Source organism: Oncorhynchus masou, chromosome 27 (genome assembly GCF_036934945.1).
Source record: "Oncorhynchus masou masou isolate Uvic2021 chromosome 27, UVic_Omas_1.1, whole genome shotgun sequence".
NCBI lineage: Eukaryota > Metazoa > Chordata > Actinopteri > Salmoniformes > Salmonidae > Oncorhynchus > Oncorhynchus masou.
The window spans coordinates 38,464,720-38,484,278 of NC_088238.1; the positions used below are offsets into that span (position 1 = coordinate 38,464,720).

The 19,559-nt window shown below is 42.8% G+C and overlaps 1 protein-coding gene across 4 annotated transcripts in view; it reads left to right on the top strand.

Annotated features, from left to right (window-relative positions):
* The window catches only part of arhgap36 (Rho GTPase activating protein 36), a 92,280-nt gene extending 76,004 nt beyond the window's left edge, over positions 1 to 16,276 (top strand). For all 4 annotated transcript variants that reach the window (XM_064940135.1, XM_064940138.1, XM_064940137.1 and 1 more), the window contains 8 exons: positions 1,934 to 2,144; positions 2,387 to 2,442; positions 2,955 to 3,105; positions 3,219 to 3,367; positions 3,748 to 3,927; positions 4,346 to 4,434; positions 4,702 to 4,913; positions 14,713 to 16,276. In XM_064940135.1, the coding sequence (XP_064796207.1) occupies positions 1,934 to 2,144; positions 2,387 to 2,442; positions 2,955 to 3,105; positions 3,219 to 3,367; positions 3,748 to 3,927; positions 4,346 to 4,434; positions 4,702 to 4,913; positions 14,713 to 15,044 (1,380 nt within the window). In that variant the 3' untranslated portion in view covers positions 15,045 to 16,276. The remainder of the gene's footprint in view (positions 1 to 1,933; positions 2,145 to 2,386; positions 2,443 to 2,954; positions 3,106 to 3,218; positions 3,368 to 3,747; positions 3,928 to 4,345; positions 4,435 to 4,701; positions 4,914 to 14,712) is intronic.
* Positions 16,277 to 19,559: the final 3,283 nt, after the last annotated feature.

The following is a 19,559-nucleotide window of genomic DNA, read 5'->3' on the forward strand; positions in this document are numbered from 1 at the left end:
TTGTGTTGTGGGATCTTGACTATGTTAAGTTGCCTGTCTGCACTAATTTGTCTAGCATCACACTTCGGTCGTTGGTTTTTGTTGTGTTTCATTCATTAAAAGAGAATGTACGCATACCACGCCGCACCTTGGTCTCTCTCATACGACGAACGTGACAAGTTATCACTTTGCCTTCATGCTGGAAAAGGCATTGTTCGTCACCAAACTGTTCCTGGATGGTTGGGAGAAGTTGCTCTCGGAGGATGTGTTGCGACCATTCTTTATTCATGGCTGTGTTCTTAGGCAAAATTGTGAGTGAGCCCACTCCCTTGGCTGAGAAGCAACCCCACACATGAATGGTCTCAGGATGCTTTACTGTTGGCATGACACAGGACTGATGGTAGCGCTCACCTTGTCTTCTCCGGACAAGCTTTTTTCCAGATGCCCCAAACAATCGGAAAGAGGATTCACCAGAGAAAATGACTTTACCCCAGTCCTCAGCAGTCGAATCCCTGTACGTTTTGCAGAATTTCAGTCTGTCCCTGATGTTTTTCCTGGAGAGAAGTGGCTTCTTTGCTGCCCTTCTTGACACCAGGCCATCCTCCAGAAGTCTTCACCTCACTGTGCGTGCAGATGCACTCACACCTGCCTGCTGCCATTCCTGAGCAAGCTCTGTACTGGTGGTGTCCCGATCCTGCAGCTGAATCAACTTTAGGAGACGTCCTGGGGCTTGCTGGACTTTCTTGGGCGCGCCGAAGCCTTCTTCACAATAATTGAACCGCTCTCCTTGAAGTTCTTGATGATCCGATAAATGGTTGATTTAGGTGCAATCTTACTGGCAGCAATGTCCTTGCCTGTGAAGCCCTTTTTGTGAAATGCAATGATGACGTCACATGTTTCCTTGCAAGTAACCATGGTTGACAGAGGAAGAACAATGATTCCAAGCACCACCCTCCTTTTGAAGCTTCCAGTTTGTTATTCGAACTCAGTCAGCATGACAGAGTGATCTCCAGCCTTGTCCTCGTCAACACTCACACCTGTGTTAACGAGAGAATCAATGACATGATGTCAGCTGGTCCTTTTGTGGCTGGGCTGAAATGCAGTGGAATTGTTTTTTTTTTAGGATTTAGTTCATTTTCATGGCAAAGAGGGACTTTGCAATTAATTGCAATTCATCTGATCAGTCTTTATACCATTCTGGAGTATATGCAAATTGCCATCATACAAACTGAGGCAGCAGACTTTGTGAAAATTAATATTTGTGTCATTCTCAACTTTTGGCCACGACTGTATATAAGACTCCCACTACTGGGAAAGATGGAGACACAGAAGAACAGGAATCAAAGGGAACGCAAATAAATGGCAGAATAAATCATATAATTAGTCTTGAGTACATTTTGCCCAAAAATTTAAACTTGAACTCCATTTATAGAATTTCTCTTAAAATAAAATCTACCTCATTATGTTACCCAGGAAAAATGTCATACTCGTCCCAAGATTAACTGGATAGCTTTGCAAGAAAGTTTTCACGGCAACTGGCAGAATTTTGTTACATGATCAACTAAATGGAAATCTTTTTTGAAAGCCAGGAAAAATATTGTTGCAAAAATGTTGCTTTCCCTTTACTTTTACCCCCTTCTCCATCACCCTTCTGTTTATCCTCTCACTCCCTCATTCTTCTGTTCCTTCACTCCCTCCTTCTCATCCATACTTCCCCAATGTTCCACTCTCTTTCCCTCTGTCTCTCATCTCTTCCCTCTGCTCCTCACTCTCTTCTGTCTCTCTCTCTTCGTTCCTACTATTGTTTCTCTCCTACTCTTTTCTCATCCTTTTTCCCCTCACCTCTGTTTTTCCCTCTACCTTTTAATCAACTCCTAAAGGTTTTGAAACTTGAACTTTAAATGCTTAATCTCTCCCTCCATCTCCTCCTGCGTCCCCCTTCTCCCTCCAACAGGGTGGCCTGTCAGTGGACTCCATCTCAGATCTTGTAGAGAGTCAGTCCCGCCTGTTGGAGGCGCTGCAGCTGTCCCACCCTGCAGAGCTGGAGCTGAAGAAGACTGCAGCAGGTGCCGGGGGGCGGACTCAGACCAAGTTGAGCCTCAACCCCATCTATAGACAGGTTCCCCGTGTGTTGGAGAGGTGCTGCTGCCACATAGAGAGACACGGTGAGACACAGAGGTCTGCTGACGTGACTGTTAGCCCATCTAGCTAAAGCTTAGGCATTAGCTCGGGGAACCAACGTAAGTCTTCAGGCCTTTACTCATCATCAGGCCTTTACTCATCATGCGAGTGTGGTTCATTGAACCATCTCTCTGACAATTAAAAAGTGTAAAGTATATGGGATAGAATATTGAGAGATCTTGCTCTTTCACAATAATCTGAAGTGGCTTTCTCTCCTTCTCCACAGGTCTACAAACTGTGGGGATCTTTCGTGTTGGGAGTTCCAAAAAGAGAGTTCGGCAGGTGAGTCTTTTTGCTCTCCATGCATAAATGTTAATGTCTTCAACGTTACAATTAGCTCTCCCCTGGTTTAGACCTATATACTAGCCAGTGTGTCGATGTACATTTTGCTCTCCATACTACACAAACGTAAGCCCAACTACAGCAGAATTGTGCATTACCTTCACATCATACAGTAGTTATTTATCCCTACTCGGTAGGACTAGCCAGTGTGTTGATGTTGTGGCAGGTGTACTCCTCTTCAGCTGTGTACTTTGTACTCAGGGCCGTTGATCCCTGTCATTTCCTGTTTAAAAAGAAATGCGTCACATGGGAAACTGACCTTATACTGTGTGTGTGGCCGGTGCATGTGAACTTATTTGTGTGTGTGTGTGTGCTGACTCTCACATGGGTGCTGCCTCGAACTGTGCATTCTTTGTGTCTCCCCGTTACCACTGCCTTTTAAGTGTGTGTCTGCTCGTTCTAGTGTGCGTGCGTGTTCTGATATGGTGCTGTTGTGTGTTTGCCCCACCTAGCTGCGTGAGGACTTTGACATAGGGACAGACGTGTGTTTGGATGAGGAGCACAGTGTCCACGATGTAGCGGCATTACTGAAGGAGTTCCTCAGAGACATGCCTGACCCTCTACTGCCAAGAGAGCTCTACGCTGCCTTCCTACACGCCAACCGTAAGGCATGCGCACACAGTGACCCATACAGAACACACTAGCCATACGAATGCAACCGTTGTCATTTTCTACAAGGTGAATTTATGCTCAACAAGGTCCCTTCTCTCTCTCAGTTCTGCGAGGGACAGACCAGCTAATGTACCTCCAGCAGCTGCTCTACCTGTTACCCCCTTGTAACTGTGATACCCTGCTCCGCCTCCTCACCCTGTTACACACCGTACAAAGCCACGCACAGGACACCACAGGACCACAGCACCAGGAGGTTAGTCCCAATGTGGGGGAGGGTAAGGTGGGGTAGGGGGGGTTCCGTGTTTGTGTGTCATGGGACTGTCTATCATTGTGTCCATATTGTTTTCTGTCCGTTTGTCTGTTTTATCTGTCCGTCGTCAACACGTTACCTTCTCTCTCTCTCTCTCAAGAGGAGAGCACATAATAGATTTTGGGTTGTCTTAACCCTCTCTCTCTCCTGTTACGGTTTCTCTGTCTCACCGGACCCTTTCTATATTATATACTGTCTTCTAAGGCCTCTCTCTTTCTGTATCTCACACTAACTAGCCTACACAGTAGGTAGACCTAATATGCAATCTTTCCCCTAACCTCTCTCTCTCTCTTTCCCTAACTCATTCCTCTCTTTACCTGCAGTTCCCCGGCAACAAGATGACAGCAACCAACCTGGCAGTGATCTTTGGTCCCAACCTGCTGCAGGGGGAGAGGGGCGGAGGGGACAGGGAGATGAGTCCCCACGCCATGGGCATTGAGGACAGCGCTGCCATCATCAACGTCACACTTCACCTTATACAGAACTACAGGCGACTGTTCACGGTAGTTGGAGTGTGTGTGTGTGCGTGGGGGGGGGGGGGGGGTTTAAAGAATGTACGGATAGTCAGGAGCACACTCCGACATGATTTCCAAACGAAGCATTTGTGTTTAGTGAGTCCCCCAGATTAGAGGATGTAGGGAGGACCAGGGGTGTTCTTTTGATAAGTGTGTGAATTGGACCATTTTCCTGTCCTGCTAAGCATTCAACATGTAACGAGTACTTTTGGGTGTCAGGGAAAATGTATGGAGTAAAAGTACATGATTTTCTTTAGGAATGTAGTGGAGTAAAGGTTGTCCAAAAATATAAATAGTGAAATACAGATACCACAAAAAATCTACTTTAGGTAGCACTTTAAAGTACTTTACACCACTGTGCGTGTTAGCAGGCACGAGCGTGTGTGTGTCACCCTCCTCTCCCCAGGTGTCAGCAGAGCTCCAGCAGGAGGTATTGATGAGTCTCATCCAGACAGATCCTGACATCATCGACTATCTCCTCCGCAGGAAACTCAGGTAGGTGTACACTTCAGGGCCCATATTTACAAACAGTCCACTAAGATCTAAAAGGCTAAACTGATTCTGGATCAGCACTTCAGTTGTCTCTGAGTCTTAGTGTTGTGTGTTTATTGAGTGTGTTTCAATATCTCTATTTGTGGCGCTGCAAGATGTGCAACGTGGATAATAAAATACTCTAGTCTCTACTCTCTCTACTTGCTCTCCTCCCCCTTTTTTCTCTCTCCGTTCCTCTCCTTTCTTTCCCCTACTCTCCTCCTCCCACAGTGGCAGTCACCTGACGGTGGAGACGGTAGACACAGCGGGGGGTCGGCGGGACACGGGGGCATCTCTGGACTCCGTAGGGGCGTCTAGTGGCAGCCTGTCACCCCTGGAGCCCTCGCCCCTCTTCAATCCCGACGAGCCTGGGGACAGCAGGCTGACCACAGAGGTGTTCCTCAACTTCAACGTCCTCCAACGCCACCATAACAACAAGAAACGTAAGTCATCGAGTTAAGGTTTAAGATCAGATGTAGGTTAAGGTTCAGGTTTAAAGAGTGTCACAACAGGAAAAGGAAGTCACTTATTCCTCCAGGGTCCCACTTCTTTTATTACACCCATAGCAGGTAGACACAACCATAACAGGAAGTTACTTATTCCTCCAGGGTCCCACTTCTTTTATTACACCCATAGCAGGTAGACACAACCATAACAGGAAGTTACTTATTCCTCCAGGGTCCCACTTCTTTTATTACACCCATAGCAGGTAGACACAACCACAACAGGAAAGTTAAGTCACACATACAGGATATAAAGGGGTTGTATTTAAGTTACAATACCATCAGCAGGTATACTACACTGAACGCAACATGTAAAGTGTTGGTTTCATGAGCTGAAATGAAAGATCAGAGAAATGTTCCATACGCACGAAAAGCTTATTTCTCTGAAGTATTGTGCACACAATTGTTTACATCCCTGTTAGTGAGCATTTCTCCTTTGCCAAGATAATCCATCCACCTGACAGGTGTGGCATGTCAGGAAGCTGATTAAACAGCATGATCATTACACAGGTACACCTTGTGCTGGGGACAATAAACTGCAACTCTCAGTTTTGTCACACAACACAATGACACAGATGTCTCAAGTTGAGGAAGTGTGCAATTGGCATGCTGACTGCAGGAATGTCGCCAGAGAATTGAATGTTAACTTCCATAAGCTGCCTCCAACGTCACTTTAGAGAATTTGGCAGTGCAAATTTGGTCTCACAGCTGCAGACCTTGTGTAACCACGCCAGCCCAGGTCCGCCACATCCGGCTTCTTCACCTGCAGGATCGTCTGAGACCAGCCATCCGGACAGCTGATGAAACTGTGGGTTTGCACAGCCGAAGAATTTCTGCACAAACTTTCAGAAACCATCTCAGGGGAAGCTCATCTGCGTGCTCGTCGTTCTCACCGGGGTTTTGACCTGACAGCAGTTTGGTGTTGTAACCAACTTCAGTGGGCAAATGGTCACCTTCAATGGCCACTGGCACGCTGGAGAAGTGTGCTCGTCACACTGGAGAAGAATCCAGGTTTCAACTGTACCGGGCAAATGGCAGACATGTGGGCAAGTGGTGGTGTTACGTGGTGGTGTTACGGTGGGGTTATGGTATGGGGAGGCATAATCTACAGATAACACAATTGCATATACAAGACAAGATTCCGAGACCCATTGCCATGCCATTCATCTGCTGCCATCACCACGTCTCAGCATAATAATGCATGGTGGCCCCATGTCGCAAGGATCTGTACACAATTCCTGGAAGCTGAAATTGTCCCAGTTCTTCCATGGCCTGCATACTCACCAGACATGTCACCCATTGAACATGTTTGGGATGCTCTGGATCCACATGTAGGAGAGCGTGTTCTGTTTCCCTCCATTATCCAGCAACTTCGCACAGCTGTTAAAGAGGAGTGGGACAACATTCCACAGGCCACAATCAACAGCCTGATTAAGTCTATGCGAAGGAGATGTGTTGCGCTGCTTGAGACGTGGTGGTCACACCAGATACTGACTGGTTCTGATCCACGGCCCAAACTTTCTTGTTGTTGAAGGTATCTGTGACCAACAGATGCATGTCTGTATTAAGTCGCTCTGGATAAGAGCGTCTGCTAAATGACTTAAATGTAAATGTATTCCCAATCGTGAAATCCATCAGCATCTAATGAATTGACTTCAATTGACTGATTTCCTTATATGAACTGTAAACTCAGTAAAATCGTTGAAATTGTTGCATGTTGCATTTATATTTCTGTTCAGTGTACCTTAGCGGGACAGGAGTCATCGATATTTATGGGGTCACTACACCTTTATGAGCTCTATTGGCATGCAACATCCAGCTAGGGTTAAAGTTAGGGTTATGGTTGAGCCGAGGTGTGGATGTGCTAGGGTTAGTGTTAGGGTTAAGCCGGGGTGTAGACATGAAGCTAGGCTTAGTGTTAGGGTTGACCCGGGGTGTGACAATGAAGTTAGGCTTAGTGTTAGGGTTGAGCCGGGGTGTGGACATGAAGCTAGGCTTAGTGTTAGGGTTGAGCCGGGGTGTAGACATGAAGCTAGGCTTAGTGTTATGGTTGACCCGGGGTGGGGACATGAAGCTAGGCTTAGAGAAGGCCAGGCACCATAGGCTGAAATGAAATGTTTGCATCTACCTATCAATTTTGAGATTTGTTGGTATTTTGGTACATAAGTATTTTCCAAAAAATGATAAACAATATAACGGATTGCAAATGTATATTTTTGTTAGTTTATCATCATACTACTGTCATAAACATTTTTATGAATTTTAACCACTTTAAAATGGACGCATCAATAATTTCAAACCTCACTATATTGAATTACACAATGTAAAAGCCCATTTCATAGAGAATGTTTCAAACTGGACTATATTTAGTAACTTACTTCAACAAGATAGTGAATGGGCCAAAATATGGGTTTGTCATTTGGTAATCTAATTTCAGCGTACTTTAACTGCCATTTCCTGAAAGCCAGACTCTTCCAGCATTTTTCGTCTTCAGAAGCATCTGCATTCACCATATGTTGTATGGTTATGCTTAGATATATTCTCCAGACTGGTTCGGAGGGAATTGTTGATATGTTGTAAATGTTTTATTCTAGATAACATTTTCTTTTGTGAAAAAATGTGCCAAAAAATGCATTTTATGTACGTTTTTGTATTTTACAGCAAGATGAAAAAAGTACTCATCCCCAAGCCAACTCTGGAAAAGTCCTGTCCTGGAATGTCTTAACAAACTGGAACCAAAATATTTCAAGTGACTTTATCCAGTAGCAAGAAAAATAGATTTGCGTGATATGCAAATATGGGCATATTTACTGAACATTGCCTAATTTGCATATTCTACTAAAATATATATTATTATTATTATTTGTAAAAATGTCTGTACACTCAACTGTTAAAAGTTCATTGTCATATGATTAAGATTAAAACATTTATATTTGTGTGTGTGTGTGGGGGGGGGGGGGCCTTAACAGAATAATAAGATCAGTATAGTAAGAGCTTGATAACATTGTAAAAACAAAGTAACATTCTAATAACATTGTAAAAACAAAGTAACATTCTAATGACATTGTAATAACACAATGTCGCTGGTTTTGGAGGATTCAAGCACTGTTAAGGACAACAAACCCTATCAACAAACAAAAGCCAAGTTGGCCAAGCGGTATCAACGATGGCATCAAACCATCCCCAAGCAAGAGGGCGCACGTGGGGAGAGGTTTACAGATATGAATGTTGACTTGTTGAAATCCATCAATGAAAGGCTTGCCAAACTTGATATCCTTTATATACTACGAGAGGATATCAATGCATTATGTGCCAGTCTAGAATTCAGCCAATATCGGATTGATGATCTAAAGGAAAGAGAACACGGCACTGAAAGGTACTGTAGACTCTATTCATGGTGGAGGTGGTGCCAAAGGGGAACAACCAACTTAAAGAAACCTTGCTTGATGTACAGTGTCGATCAATGCGGGACAATCTCATCTTTTCAGGGGGACCGGAGAATGACAACAGCAGAGGCTGTGAGGACACTGCCTGGGACATTATGTCAACTCAACTGAAACTGCCCACAGATGTCGTGCGTAATGTCACTTTCTCCAGAGTCCTTAGAATATCCACTTTCTCCAGAGTCCCCTCCAGAGTCCTTAGACTTTTCCCAGAAGTCTTTGGGAAATGGCCACGGGCTATTATTGCAGGTTTTGAAAATGTTAAGCAAAAGGAGCTGGTGCACAGAACTCCGAAACACTGACTTTGGAATGAATGATCACTTCCCCCACGGAGATCAATGAAAAGAGAAAGAAACTGTATCGCATCATGAAAGAAAAGCGTTGCCTGAACCAACGAGTCTCCTTGGTGATGGATAAACTTTACATCAATGGGAAACTGTATCGGGACTCTAGAGTAACTCCCTGGTTATTTGAATCAAATGTTCAAATCTGAGTTTGTGTGCTGTAGTGTGTCATGTCAACTTCAACTATAACGAATACATACTCTATTGATCTTCACTTGGCAAGGAAAGGGCTGCATATAGCTCAGGTTAATGTATGCAGCCTTCCTAACAAAATACATTCCATTTTTTTTTTTTACTTGGTCAACATAAATAATATTCATATATTAGCTTTGACCGAAATGCATTCGGATGCATCTGTAAATGATGGGCAAAGGAACATTAATGGATATAGTCTCCTTGGAAGGGACAGGAATGGTGGGGGTGTAGCACTGTGCATTCAGAATCATATACATTAAGGTCATCCCTCCTCTTAAAAGGAATGTCAATTTTTTTATTTATTTTCTACCTTTATTTAACTAGGCAAGTCGGTTAAAAACGAATTCTATTTTCAATGACGGCCTAGGAACAATGGGTTAACTGCCTGTTCAGGGGCAGAACGGAAGATTTGTACCTTGTCAGCTCAGGGGTTTGAACTTACAATCTTCTGCAACCTTCTGGTTACTAGTCCAACACTCTAACCACTAGGCTACCCTGCGAGCCCATATTACCCATGAGGCAATATGGGCTCATCTGCCTCACCAGGCAGCCATATTGGAAGGATGTGTGTCTAGACCTCCTAGCTCTAAGGTGTCCTATCTGGATGACTTATGCACTGGGTTTGACCAAGCCACAGATAGTAACAGAGATGTATTTATCTTGGGTGATATCAATATAAATTGGAAGGATCATAATAATTCAAATAGAACTAAATTAATGAGATCCCGAGAGCTGTGGTTTGAAACAAATGGTTAATGATACTATTAGATCATGAACTGATCTGATCTTCTGTAATATACCATTGCAATGCTTAACCAATAATATGCATATCCTTGCTTCAGGGCCTGAGCTACAGGCATTTAGATTTGGGTATGTCATTTTAGGTGAAAATTTGAAAAAAGGGTCCGATCCTTAAAAGCCAGATCAATGCCAGTGGGCTGGACCGACCATAATATTGTGACCATAACCATGAACACCAAGGTTCCAAAGAAACCCCCTAGGATTTTGGTCAGGAGAAATGTTAAAACATTTCATCAATCTATTTCAAAATTATTTGGCTACTGTACCTTGGGAGCTGATTTATCTCGAGAATGATTTAAATCACACTTCAGAATGTTTTATTGATTTTCTCACTGAGGTAACGGAGCATCACGCCCCAGTAAGAAAGAGTACAGTTGGGGCTTGTCCATTTCCATGGATTGGGTGAGGCATTTTCTCCAAAAATATGGCAAATGTTAGCCAAATCTAAACTGGAAATTGATTAACAGAATTATAGGACACCACGTAATTATGTAGAAAGAAAAAAACATTATTTTAAAAACAATGCTTTTATTGATTGATTGTAAAAATTATTCTAAAAATGTATGGAATACAGTTAAGGGCTTACTTGGTACATCTATCTCACCATGCCCATCTAGTGTGGAGGGTGTCAGCAGAACAATAACAAAACCAGCTGATATTGCCAATCATCCTATTGAAGTCATTACCCAATGGTAAATTTGGTTATGATTTGATGGACAATTTTTTACTTCGCTATGCTGCTCCCCAGATTGCAGCTCCTTTGAAATACATATTTAATTGGATCACTGGAAAAGGGGACATTTCCAAATATATGGAAGCATGCTAAACTGTGTCCAACCCTGAAAGACAGCAAAGAACCCATTACTCCTGCCAATAGTTGACCAATTAGTCTACTCCCTTCACTCATTAAGATATTGGAGGGTACTGTGAGTAGACAAATATGGGAGTACATGGAAAAGAATGATCTGATCACAGCCAATCAGCATGCTTATTGCCAAAATTGAATTGAACTGGTTGACATGACTGACCAGAGGCTCAATGCTATAGACTCAGGGGTGTCAAAGTCAAATGGACGGAGGGCCAAATAAAAAATTTAGCTACAAGCCGAGGGCCGGACTGTTCGAATGTTCATTGAAAAATTTTTAAATGACGCATATAGTCTAGTGAACCTAATTGAACCTACTGAAAACCTAACAAATATATTCCAATATGATCAGATAAATAAAGCAATATTTTCTTATGGCTCTGTCAGTAATCTTTAATTTTCAACAGACACAAAAGACAAATTTCCTTTATATAAAAATCCCCATAACATGAACATTAAATGAAAGAAACCGGTATTCAAGGCACCATCAGTAGCCTATATTTTCTATTTTAGCAAAAGTGGGCTAAATTTACTTCAAAGAAAAAAACAATAATAGCAATTTTCTATCATCCACTCAACTGAAATATTTTTAAAATATAATTGGATTGAAATACAATAAAATAAAGTGCAAAAATCTATTAATCAAAAACAACACTTTGTTTAAGGAGAAGTAACATGCAGTGAAAACAAATATTAAACTTTAACTTTTAAACTTGAACTGAGTAAAAACTCTAAATATGTGATTGCACAGTAATGTTCACTTGTTTGAGGTTGAGGGTGATACTTGGTGGTGTCCCATCTTTTCCACAAGTTCATCAATGTTCGGGGTAAGGCTCTGAGCTGAGGAAATCCTCAGAATTGAGTGGAGGTGTTCAGCAGTAAGTCGACTTCTGTGTGATGTTTTGTTCAGGTTCATCAAAGAAAAAGTTGTTCACACAGGTATGTGCTGCCAAACATAGACAACGTTTGAGCAGCCTGGATGCGCAGCTGGGGCATTGTGTCGGGGAGGAAACGGGCGAACTCCGCAGCACCCACTGCCGCATATTTTGCCCTCAGTGCATCATTGCATTGGAGGTCAATCAACTCCATTTGGAGGTTTGGTGGTGAGCTTTCCACGTCAACAGCAAATGGGTTACCGAGCAGTTCCAACCTGCTTTTTTGTGCTTCAAAGTCAGCAAATCGGCGTCGAAAGTCAGAGGCAAGCATACCTATTTTATCAGCCAACTGTGCGCTCGGGAACGCACTGGTAGAGAGCTTCTCTTTCATGGTCTGGCAGCTGGGAAAGTGGCTCAAATTTTCTTTCCGCATCTGCGTCTCCCACAGAGTCAGTTTGGTTTTAAATGCCTTCACTGTCCTGTACATATCAGAGATGACATGATCCCGACCCTGCAGCTGCAAGTTCATTGCATTCAGATGACTCGTAATGTCACACAGAAAAGCCATTTCACACAGAAACATTTCGTCTCGGAGTTGTGTTGTGTCTTTCCCTTTGCTGTCCAAGAACAGACAAATCTCCTCACGAAGCTCGAAACATCTTTGAAGCACCTTTCCCTGGCTTAGCCATCGCACCTCTGTGTGATAAGGCAAATCACCATGCTCCGTTTCTAACTCCGTCAGAAATGCCTTGAACTGGCGGTGATTCAAACCTTTGGCTCTGATAAAGTTAACTGTGCGCGTGATGATGCTCATTACATGCTCCATTTTCAAGGCTTTACCGCACAACGCTTCCTGGTGTATGATACAATGATAAGCTGTCAGCTCACCTGTCGCGTTTTCCTCTTGCATCTTTTCCCGTATCTTCGCCACCAGTCCGCTCCTGTGTCCACACATCGCAGGTGCTCCGTCGGTTGTCAAACCCACGAGTTTTTCCCAAGGCAGCTCCATCTCATTTACACATCTTGACACCTCTTCATACAAATCATGCCCCGTAGTTGTGCCATGCATAGGACGTAAAGCCAAAAACTCCTCTGTCACGCTTAGGCTGGAGTCCACTCCGCGGATGAAAATTGACAACTGGGCAATGTCAGAAATGTCGGTGCTCTCATCCACAGCCAAGGAATATGCAATGAAATCTTTTCCCTTTTTCACAAGCTGCTCTTTTAGATTGATGGACAACTGGTCTACTCTCTCGGCAATGGTGTTTCTGCTCAGACTCACATTTAAAAAGAGTTGCCTTTTTTCTGGGCAAACTTCGTCACAAACTTTAATCATGCAGTTTTTGACGAAATCCCCTCCGTAAATGGCCGGGCTGATTTAGCGATCTCTTCTGCCAAAATAAAACTGGCCTTGACAGCAGCCTGGCCTTGTGATTTGGCTTTTTTGAACAGAGCCTGTCGAGATTTGAGGCCTCGTTTTAATTCCTCTGCCTTTTGTAGCCTTTGTTCCATGTCCATATTCTTGTTTTTGTCCGCGTGTTTCGTTTCATAATGTCGTCTCAGATTATACTCTTTCAGTACCGCCACACTTTCTCCACACAGAAGACACACAGGTTTTCCAGCTACCTCCGTGAACATATACTCCGACTCCCACCTTGTTTGAAACCCCGGTTCTCAGTGTCCACCTTCCGTTTTGCCATTTTTGATGGGTATCTGAAAGTTAATTTTACTGTGATGCTGACGACTGCTGTGCCAATAAATATTGAAATGAAGCAGCCTACTGCTCGGTGCGTCACCGTTGCATTGTGGGAAATGTAGTATTGGTGCGTGTAAAAGATCTGCGGGCTGCCGGCTTGCTGCGGTCTGCGGGCCGGTTCTAATAATAAATCAAGATCATCCCAGGGGCCGTAAAAAACCTTCTCGCGGGCCGGATGTGGCCCGCGGGCCTTGACTCTGACATATGTGCTATAGACAATAGCAGGTTTTGACAAAATTATTTTATTATGGGTTTAATGAGTCAGCATTGAATTGGGTACAGTCATATCTAAATGACAGGAAACAGTCCACCTATATCAATGGGTTGTATTCTTCACCTCATGCTTTAAAACTGTGGAATACCGCAGGGCAGCTGCCTTGGGCCATGTCTTTACTTAATATATACCAACGACCTTCCTTATGTCTTATCTGAAACTCAAACTACTATATCTGCCGATGAAATTACAATTTATACAGCAAGATAATCCATTCAACAGGTACACCAAGCTCTACAAGTAGATCTGGGAAATATCAGGGAGTGGGTTTGCTGGAACAAACTAGTTTTGAACGCCAAGAAAACCAAGGTTATGTTGGTCTGTTCCACCAGGAAAAGGCCAACACAGAATGGGATACAGTTAAGTATCGAGTGAGTACCAATTGAGGCTCAGAAACCAAACTACTCGGGGTCCAGCTAGACAACTGCTTATCGTGGTCATCTCAAATAACTCAATGTAAAAAAAAAAATTACAACTGCATGCATGATCAGAAGGATTGCTAAATATTTACTGGGAAAGATTCTTAAGCAAACAACCCAGGCATTAATTGAGAGTCAGGTGAACTACTGTTCTGTGGTCTGGGGAAATTCATCAGCAAGTGAAATTAGGATGCAGACTGAACAGAACAAAGCAGCAAGGAGTGTTTTAAGGTGGCGATATGGTAATTCTGTTGTAGTCATGCACAATGCTCTCGGTTGGTCATCAATCAACAAGATAATTGGAGAAAAAAATGCTTATTTTATTTCACAATTTACACTATTTAAAACAGCCAAACTCCATTCACAATGGTATTCAGTTGGTAAGAGACAGTCATTCAGTAAATACTAGGAATAGATTGTCCACTATCTGTGTTAGACATAAAAGAAAAATAGGCAAAAGAACATTGATTCGGATCAATAAAGAAATTGAATCATTTATCTAAGCAAACCAGAAACATTTCAATAAATGATAAAAAAAATAAAAATACTTTTGAACCATTTAAATATAATACATTGGAAGGTAGATGAAGGAATCAATCTATATTTTCAGACTGTTTAGAGTAAATATCTGGTCAGTTTGTAACAGTGTGTTATGTGAAAATGTGATCGTATTATAGCTTGTATTTTAATGTTTAAGGACTCTTGGGAGATTAGTCCAATTAAAGACTAAAAGAGATCCTAATGAAATAAAAGCTCTCCCTCACCAGGTTCCAACGAGACCCCGTCCAAGTCCATTGGTCAGATGAGACAGTTCCACTCCCACCACAACCTACTGAGTCTGGCCCAGCCCTCCAGTAGCTCCAGAGTCCACCCAGAGGACAGCCAACACCATGCCCAGGAACGGAGGATTCCGCTGGGCGAAGGTCTGAGCTTCACCCTGGGGGCTGCCTCATGCTCCAGCCTGGGAGGACAGGGGGAAAACAGTATCTGGGTGAGGCAGACACCCCAGGAGGAGAAAGAGAAAGCCTCTCCTAGTCATACAAGTCATTTTTGGGACTTCTTCACAGGCAAGGGCTCAGGGTCTGAGACCATGGTATGACAGGATAGAACACTGGGAGGGGGGGGGGGGGGTTGCAGGGTGGATTGGGACTAGAAATGGTTGGACTGGCCCACCATGCCTTTGTCTGGTCTGCCATATTGTAATTTCTGGGTGGCTGGGAGGTGGTTGGACCACGTTGAGGGACACTGGTGTAGAGTAGTGTTTATACGTATTCATACGAGCGCAAACATAGACCGCACACACACACACATTGTTGTAACGTGTGAACTTATATTTTTTACTATAGAGCCTATCCCCTTCCCCTCTATCCCTCAACTTATCCATGATCTCTCGTGATGCTACACTGAGCTCCATCCAAACAGGCAGAAAAAAAAAACATCAGTGGCTGTATCCTTTATGATCATCTATATTCTGAACCCTCTGTTGGGTAACTGAACACTTAACATTTGATACGGCTGAAGACCAAGTGTTTTAAACCGTGAAGACTATGGGCTCGATTCGTAAAGTTCTGCGTTGGAGCCTGATTGACATTTTAAAGACAACGTTCCCATGCTAGCCCAGACTGCACTCACGTTAACCGCCGCATATGTCGGCTCAATCGGGAAATTAATTCAATCCCAAGTGCTTTCTCAAATCTCATATATTGGGTTTGAAACATTGGTTGCAATGACAAAGGTGACATTTTTCATATGTACAGAAAAGTATATAATCGTTCAATGCGCTTGCTTCATCTTCTGGTGAAAGGTCACCCCACACATCATTTGTCTGGAACTTATCACGCTTCACAGGACTAGTAATAGTAATTAACTACCGGGGACAATGTGGCCATAGAGAGCCCATGTATTCAATAACTAAAGAACTACCTGAGAATTCAATTGGGCTTGAGGATTGAGACAACTTCTTATAGTAAACCTGTCCCTACCATGTAAATGCAGTATTGTCTGTTTTTTTTGTATGTATATAAAAAATGTAGGCTTGTGTGCATCCAGTCTCTGTATTTGTTCTGGACCTTATTGAATTGCAGTATTGATATCCAACAAAAGACTTGTTCCATGAGGTGCTTGCTATCCTGTAAATATTAATCTCACTCTTGTACCATTAGACAGTATGTGCAATTTTTTTGGGGGCAATACTTTTCTATACTTTGTAAACACGCAAGCAATATCCCCTCAAGGTGTAGCTAGATTTCAAACTGTCTATTTTCTTACAGGTGTTTCTTGTATCTTGGAATGCATCTATGTACGAGATTTGAATTAAAATGTACAATTGTTGCTTCGTTATCCTTTATTGAATCCAGTGGGGGTAAAACAGATTTAGAAACACAAAACAGGGTTGTTGATTCATAGCTTACTGAAGTAAGAAGTCCCTTGTGTAATGTTTGGGGAAATTCTGTATTTTTGGAATTTCATCTACTTTTCCATAAGACATGACCGTGTAGAACAGCAGCAACCCCTAAGGGGAACAAAGCATCAGCTTTCCCAGTAAAGTTCTGTAAATGTTCTACTTAGAAAATGTAACAGAGAGAAAGAGACAGACACTTTTTCCATCTTAAACCAGTTATTTATTGGAGAAAGTTGAGACCAAAACCTTTTTTCCCCCCAAACATACAAATTTTCACTGCATCCGGGCCGCGACATCTCACTTTGCACCCCAATGAACACTCCTCCCCTTCTCAAAGTGCACTTCAACTTAAATCACTTTACACAGAGCAGTGCCGGGTTCAATTCCTATTACATTCTTGGCGAGTTAAAGTAGTGAAATGGACATCTGTGGACAAATCCCCAATGGCAAATTCAGTTGACTGGGATTGAAATGAAATTACCACCCCAGGAAATGTTTCTAGGACCAGGGATTTTTCCTGATCAGGAAAAACATCCTGGTCGTAATTGAATATGATCAATCGTATAGACCTCTTATTTCAAGCAAGCAATTAATTATACTCTAATAACATCTTTATATTTACACATTTTCAATGTCTCCATCCCAAATGGCACCCTAATTCCCTATGTAATGCACTACTTTTGAACAGAACCCTATTCCCTATATAGTGCACTACTTGACAGCCCTATGGGCCCTGGTCAAAAGTAGTGCACTACATAGGGAATAGGGTGACATTTGGGACAAACATTCTCTCAAATATAACCCCAAATAAATCACAACCCCATTCATCTCAGCTGCCTACACAAGAAAGGTAGGTCTAAATTAGTAAAATATATAGAAAAAGTTCATAATAATACTTAAAATAAACTAACTTCAGACCCTAGTTTTAATTTGTTGTTCCTACCCGTGTCTTCTAAACCATCACTACCCCTCTCATCAAGTTTAAGGAAGTATGGTGGTGTATGCGTCCCAAATGGTGCCCTTTTCCCTATGTAGTACAACACATAGGGAATGGGGTGCCATTTGGGACACAGCTGGTATATGTGTCAGTACGCACACAGAATTTCTTTAGAAGAAAAAGATCAGCCAACTCTCCTCGTGTCCTTTCCTTCGTCTAAACCGGTCATAGTCATTGGTTACATGAGAAACCTTATCAGCGGCTGGGACATACAGAGGAGCAAAAATAGTTTCTAGCGCATCTTGAAATCGTTGTTCCTACAAATTTTGCTGTATATTTTGAACGGTTGAAGTGATTACCACCTATAAAAGCTGTGCAGGGCTTGTTAGAAGGGAGAGTGATGAATCTGCACAGAATAACCGAGGGAAATGAATCGATTCTCCACAAATGATCTTATAGCATTGCTTGATGATCATCCCTGATGTTTTCTGGAACTTTCCTTCCTGATGCATATGTTTCTAATACCGCCAAGTGTCCAAAAATAGAGAATCAGATCATCAAATAGATTGACAGTATGTTAATAGTATCTTAAATACCATGTATAGATCAATTTAATATAGCGTACTATTTTGGCGACCACCCCCTACCCCCATTCTCTGACGGGTATGCGGCTCGCCCAGCGATTTTGTTTTACTAAATTGTCTCCCTCTGAAATATTAGTAACTACCAATGATCTACACCGAGGTGAAAAGGACTTGACTAGTTAAACCAAATACCTAGAAATGGATAGAAAAATGTTGCTGTCCCCTACCCAGGTTTTACACATCACTGCAGCTGAAGGAAAGGAGACGAGGTGAGGAAGCCACGTTAAGACTATTGATACGCACCCAGGAAGCAAATGGGACACATTGCAGACCAGTGTAGTTTGTTAGTTACATACGAAGCTGCTAGATCTAAACACCATTTCCTGCAGCTAAAAAGGGAGACTCGGGGATATGACGTAGGTGCACAAAGTAAACAGCATAGTGGGTCGATTTCCACAACTAAGAGCGCTGAAGCGCGAGGCTAAACATCTTGGCGTGAAGCAAACCCGTGCACAGTCGCAGATACTGCGTCTGACTCTGTGGGAGCGATGTCTTGCTCATCGCAAAATGTCGGCAGTGCGGTTCGTGTCAACATCATTTCACTGAGTCTACCTTTAACATTAGGCTACATTACATGTCCCTCTGTCAGTTACGCTGGGATACACACTATGGAAAGATGTGTGACACCTGTTTCTCTGCACTGTGTCCAGCCATGCGTGTCCTGCGACGTGTGCTCGCGATCACTCACCTCCAAAACAAATCAACCCAAACGTGATAATTGGCTGTGTGTGTGTGTGTGTGTGTGTGTGTGTGTGTGTGTGTGTGTGCGTCAGTTGCACTGTCAGCAGCAAGAAAAGGGGTCAAACCACTGTTATACACACACCTCTGGTATGCCACACCTCACTTCACTCACCTACGACACACACCAAAGGTCAGGGAGTACAGAGACGCAGACAGGCAGGGTAGACGGAGTGTGTGTCCCAAATGGCACCCTATTCCTTACGTGCCCTGGTGAAAAGTAGTGCACGACAAAAGATACAGGGTTCCATTTGGGACTCACTCAGTGAGAGTTTAACCCTATAGGCTACAAGAGTGTACTAGGTAAATACTCTAGATCGTAATAGCCTACGTTTAATCATTCATGAGTTTAGCTCCCTCACAATCCAAACACGTTCTAAGTAGAGTAGCAAGTCACACAATCTAGCATTTAAAAAAGGGCAATTCCTCCACTTTTCAACCTCATATCTCCAACATCATACCAGTGTCAACATATGCGAAAACAGCGCATTTCCATGATCTCTGGTTAAAAAGACAAGGGGGGAAATGCTTCTGTGACATCACAGGGTAGGATTAAAGTACTGCAAAAATACTTTTTAGCCTCGGTACTGGTACCAAGTTATCGTTACTCATTGTGTGTTTATTCCTCGTGTTATTATTTTTCTATCAGGTTCTCCTTTTTCTCCTCTCTGCATTGTCAGAAAACAAACGCATGTTACAAATATTTTGATCTAGCCAGAGAGGGTATTTTCTTGCTCCGCACTTCACTGCAAATCTCTAGAGTTAGGAAATGTATTTTACCGTTATTTAACGAGGCAAGTCAGTTAAGAACAAATTCTTATTTTCAATGACGGCCTAGGAACATTGGGTTAACTGCCTTGTTCAGGTTGCGGAACGACAGATCTGTACCTTGTC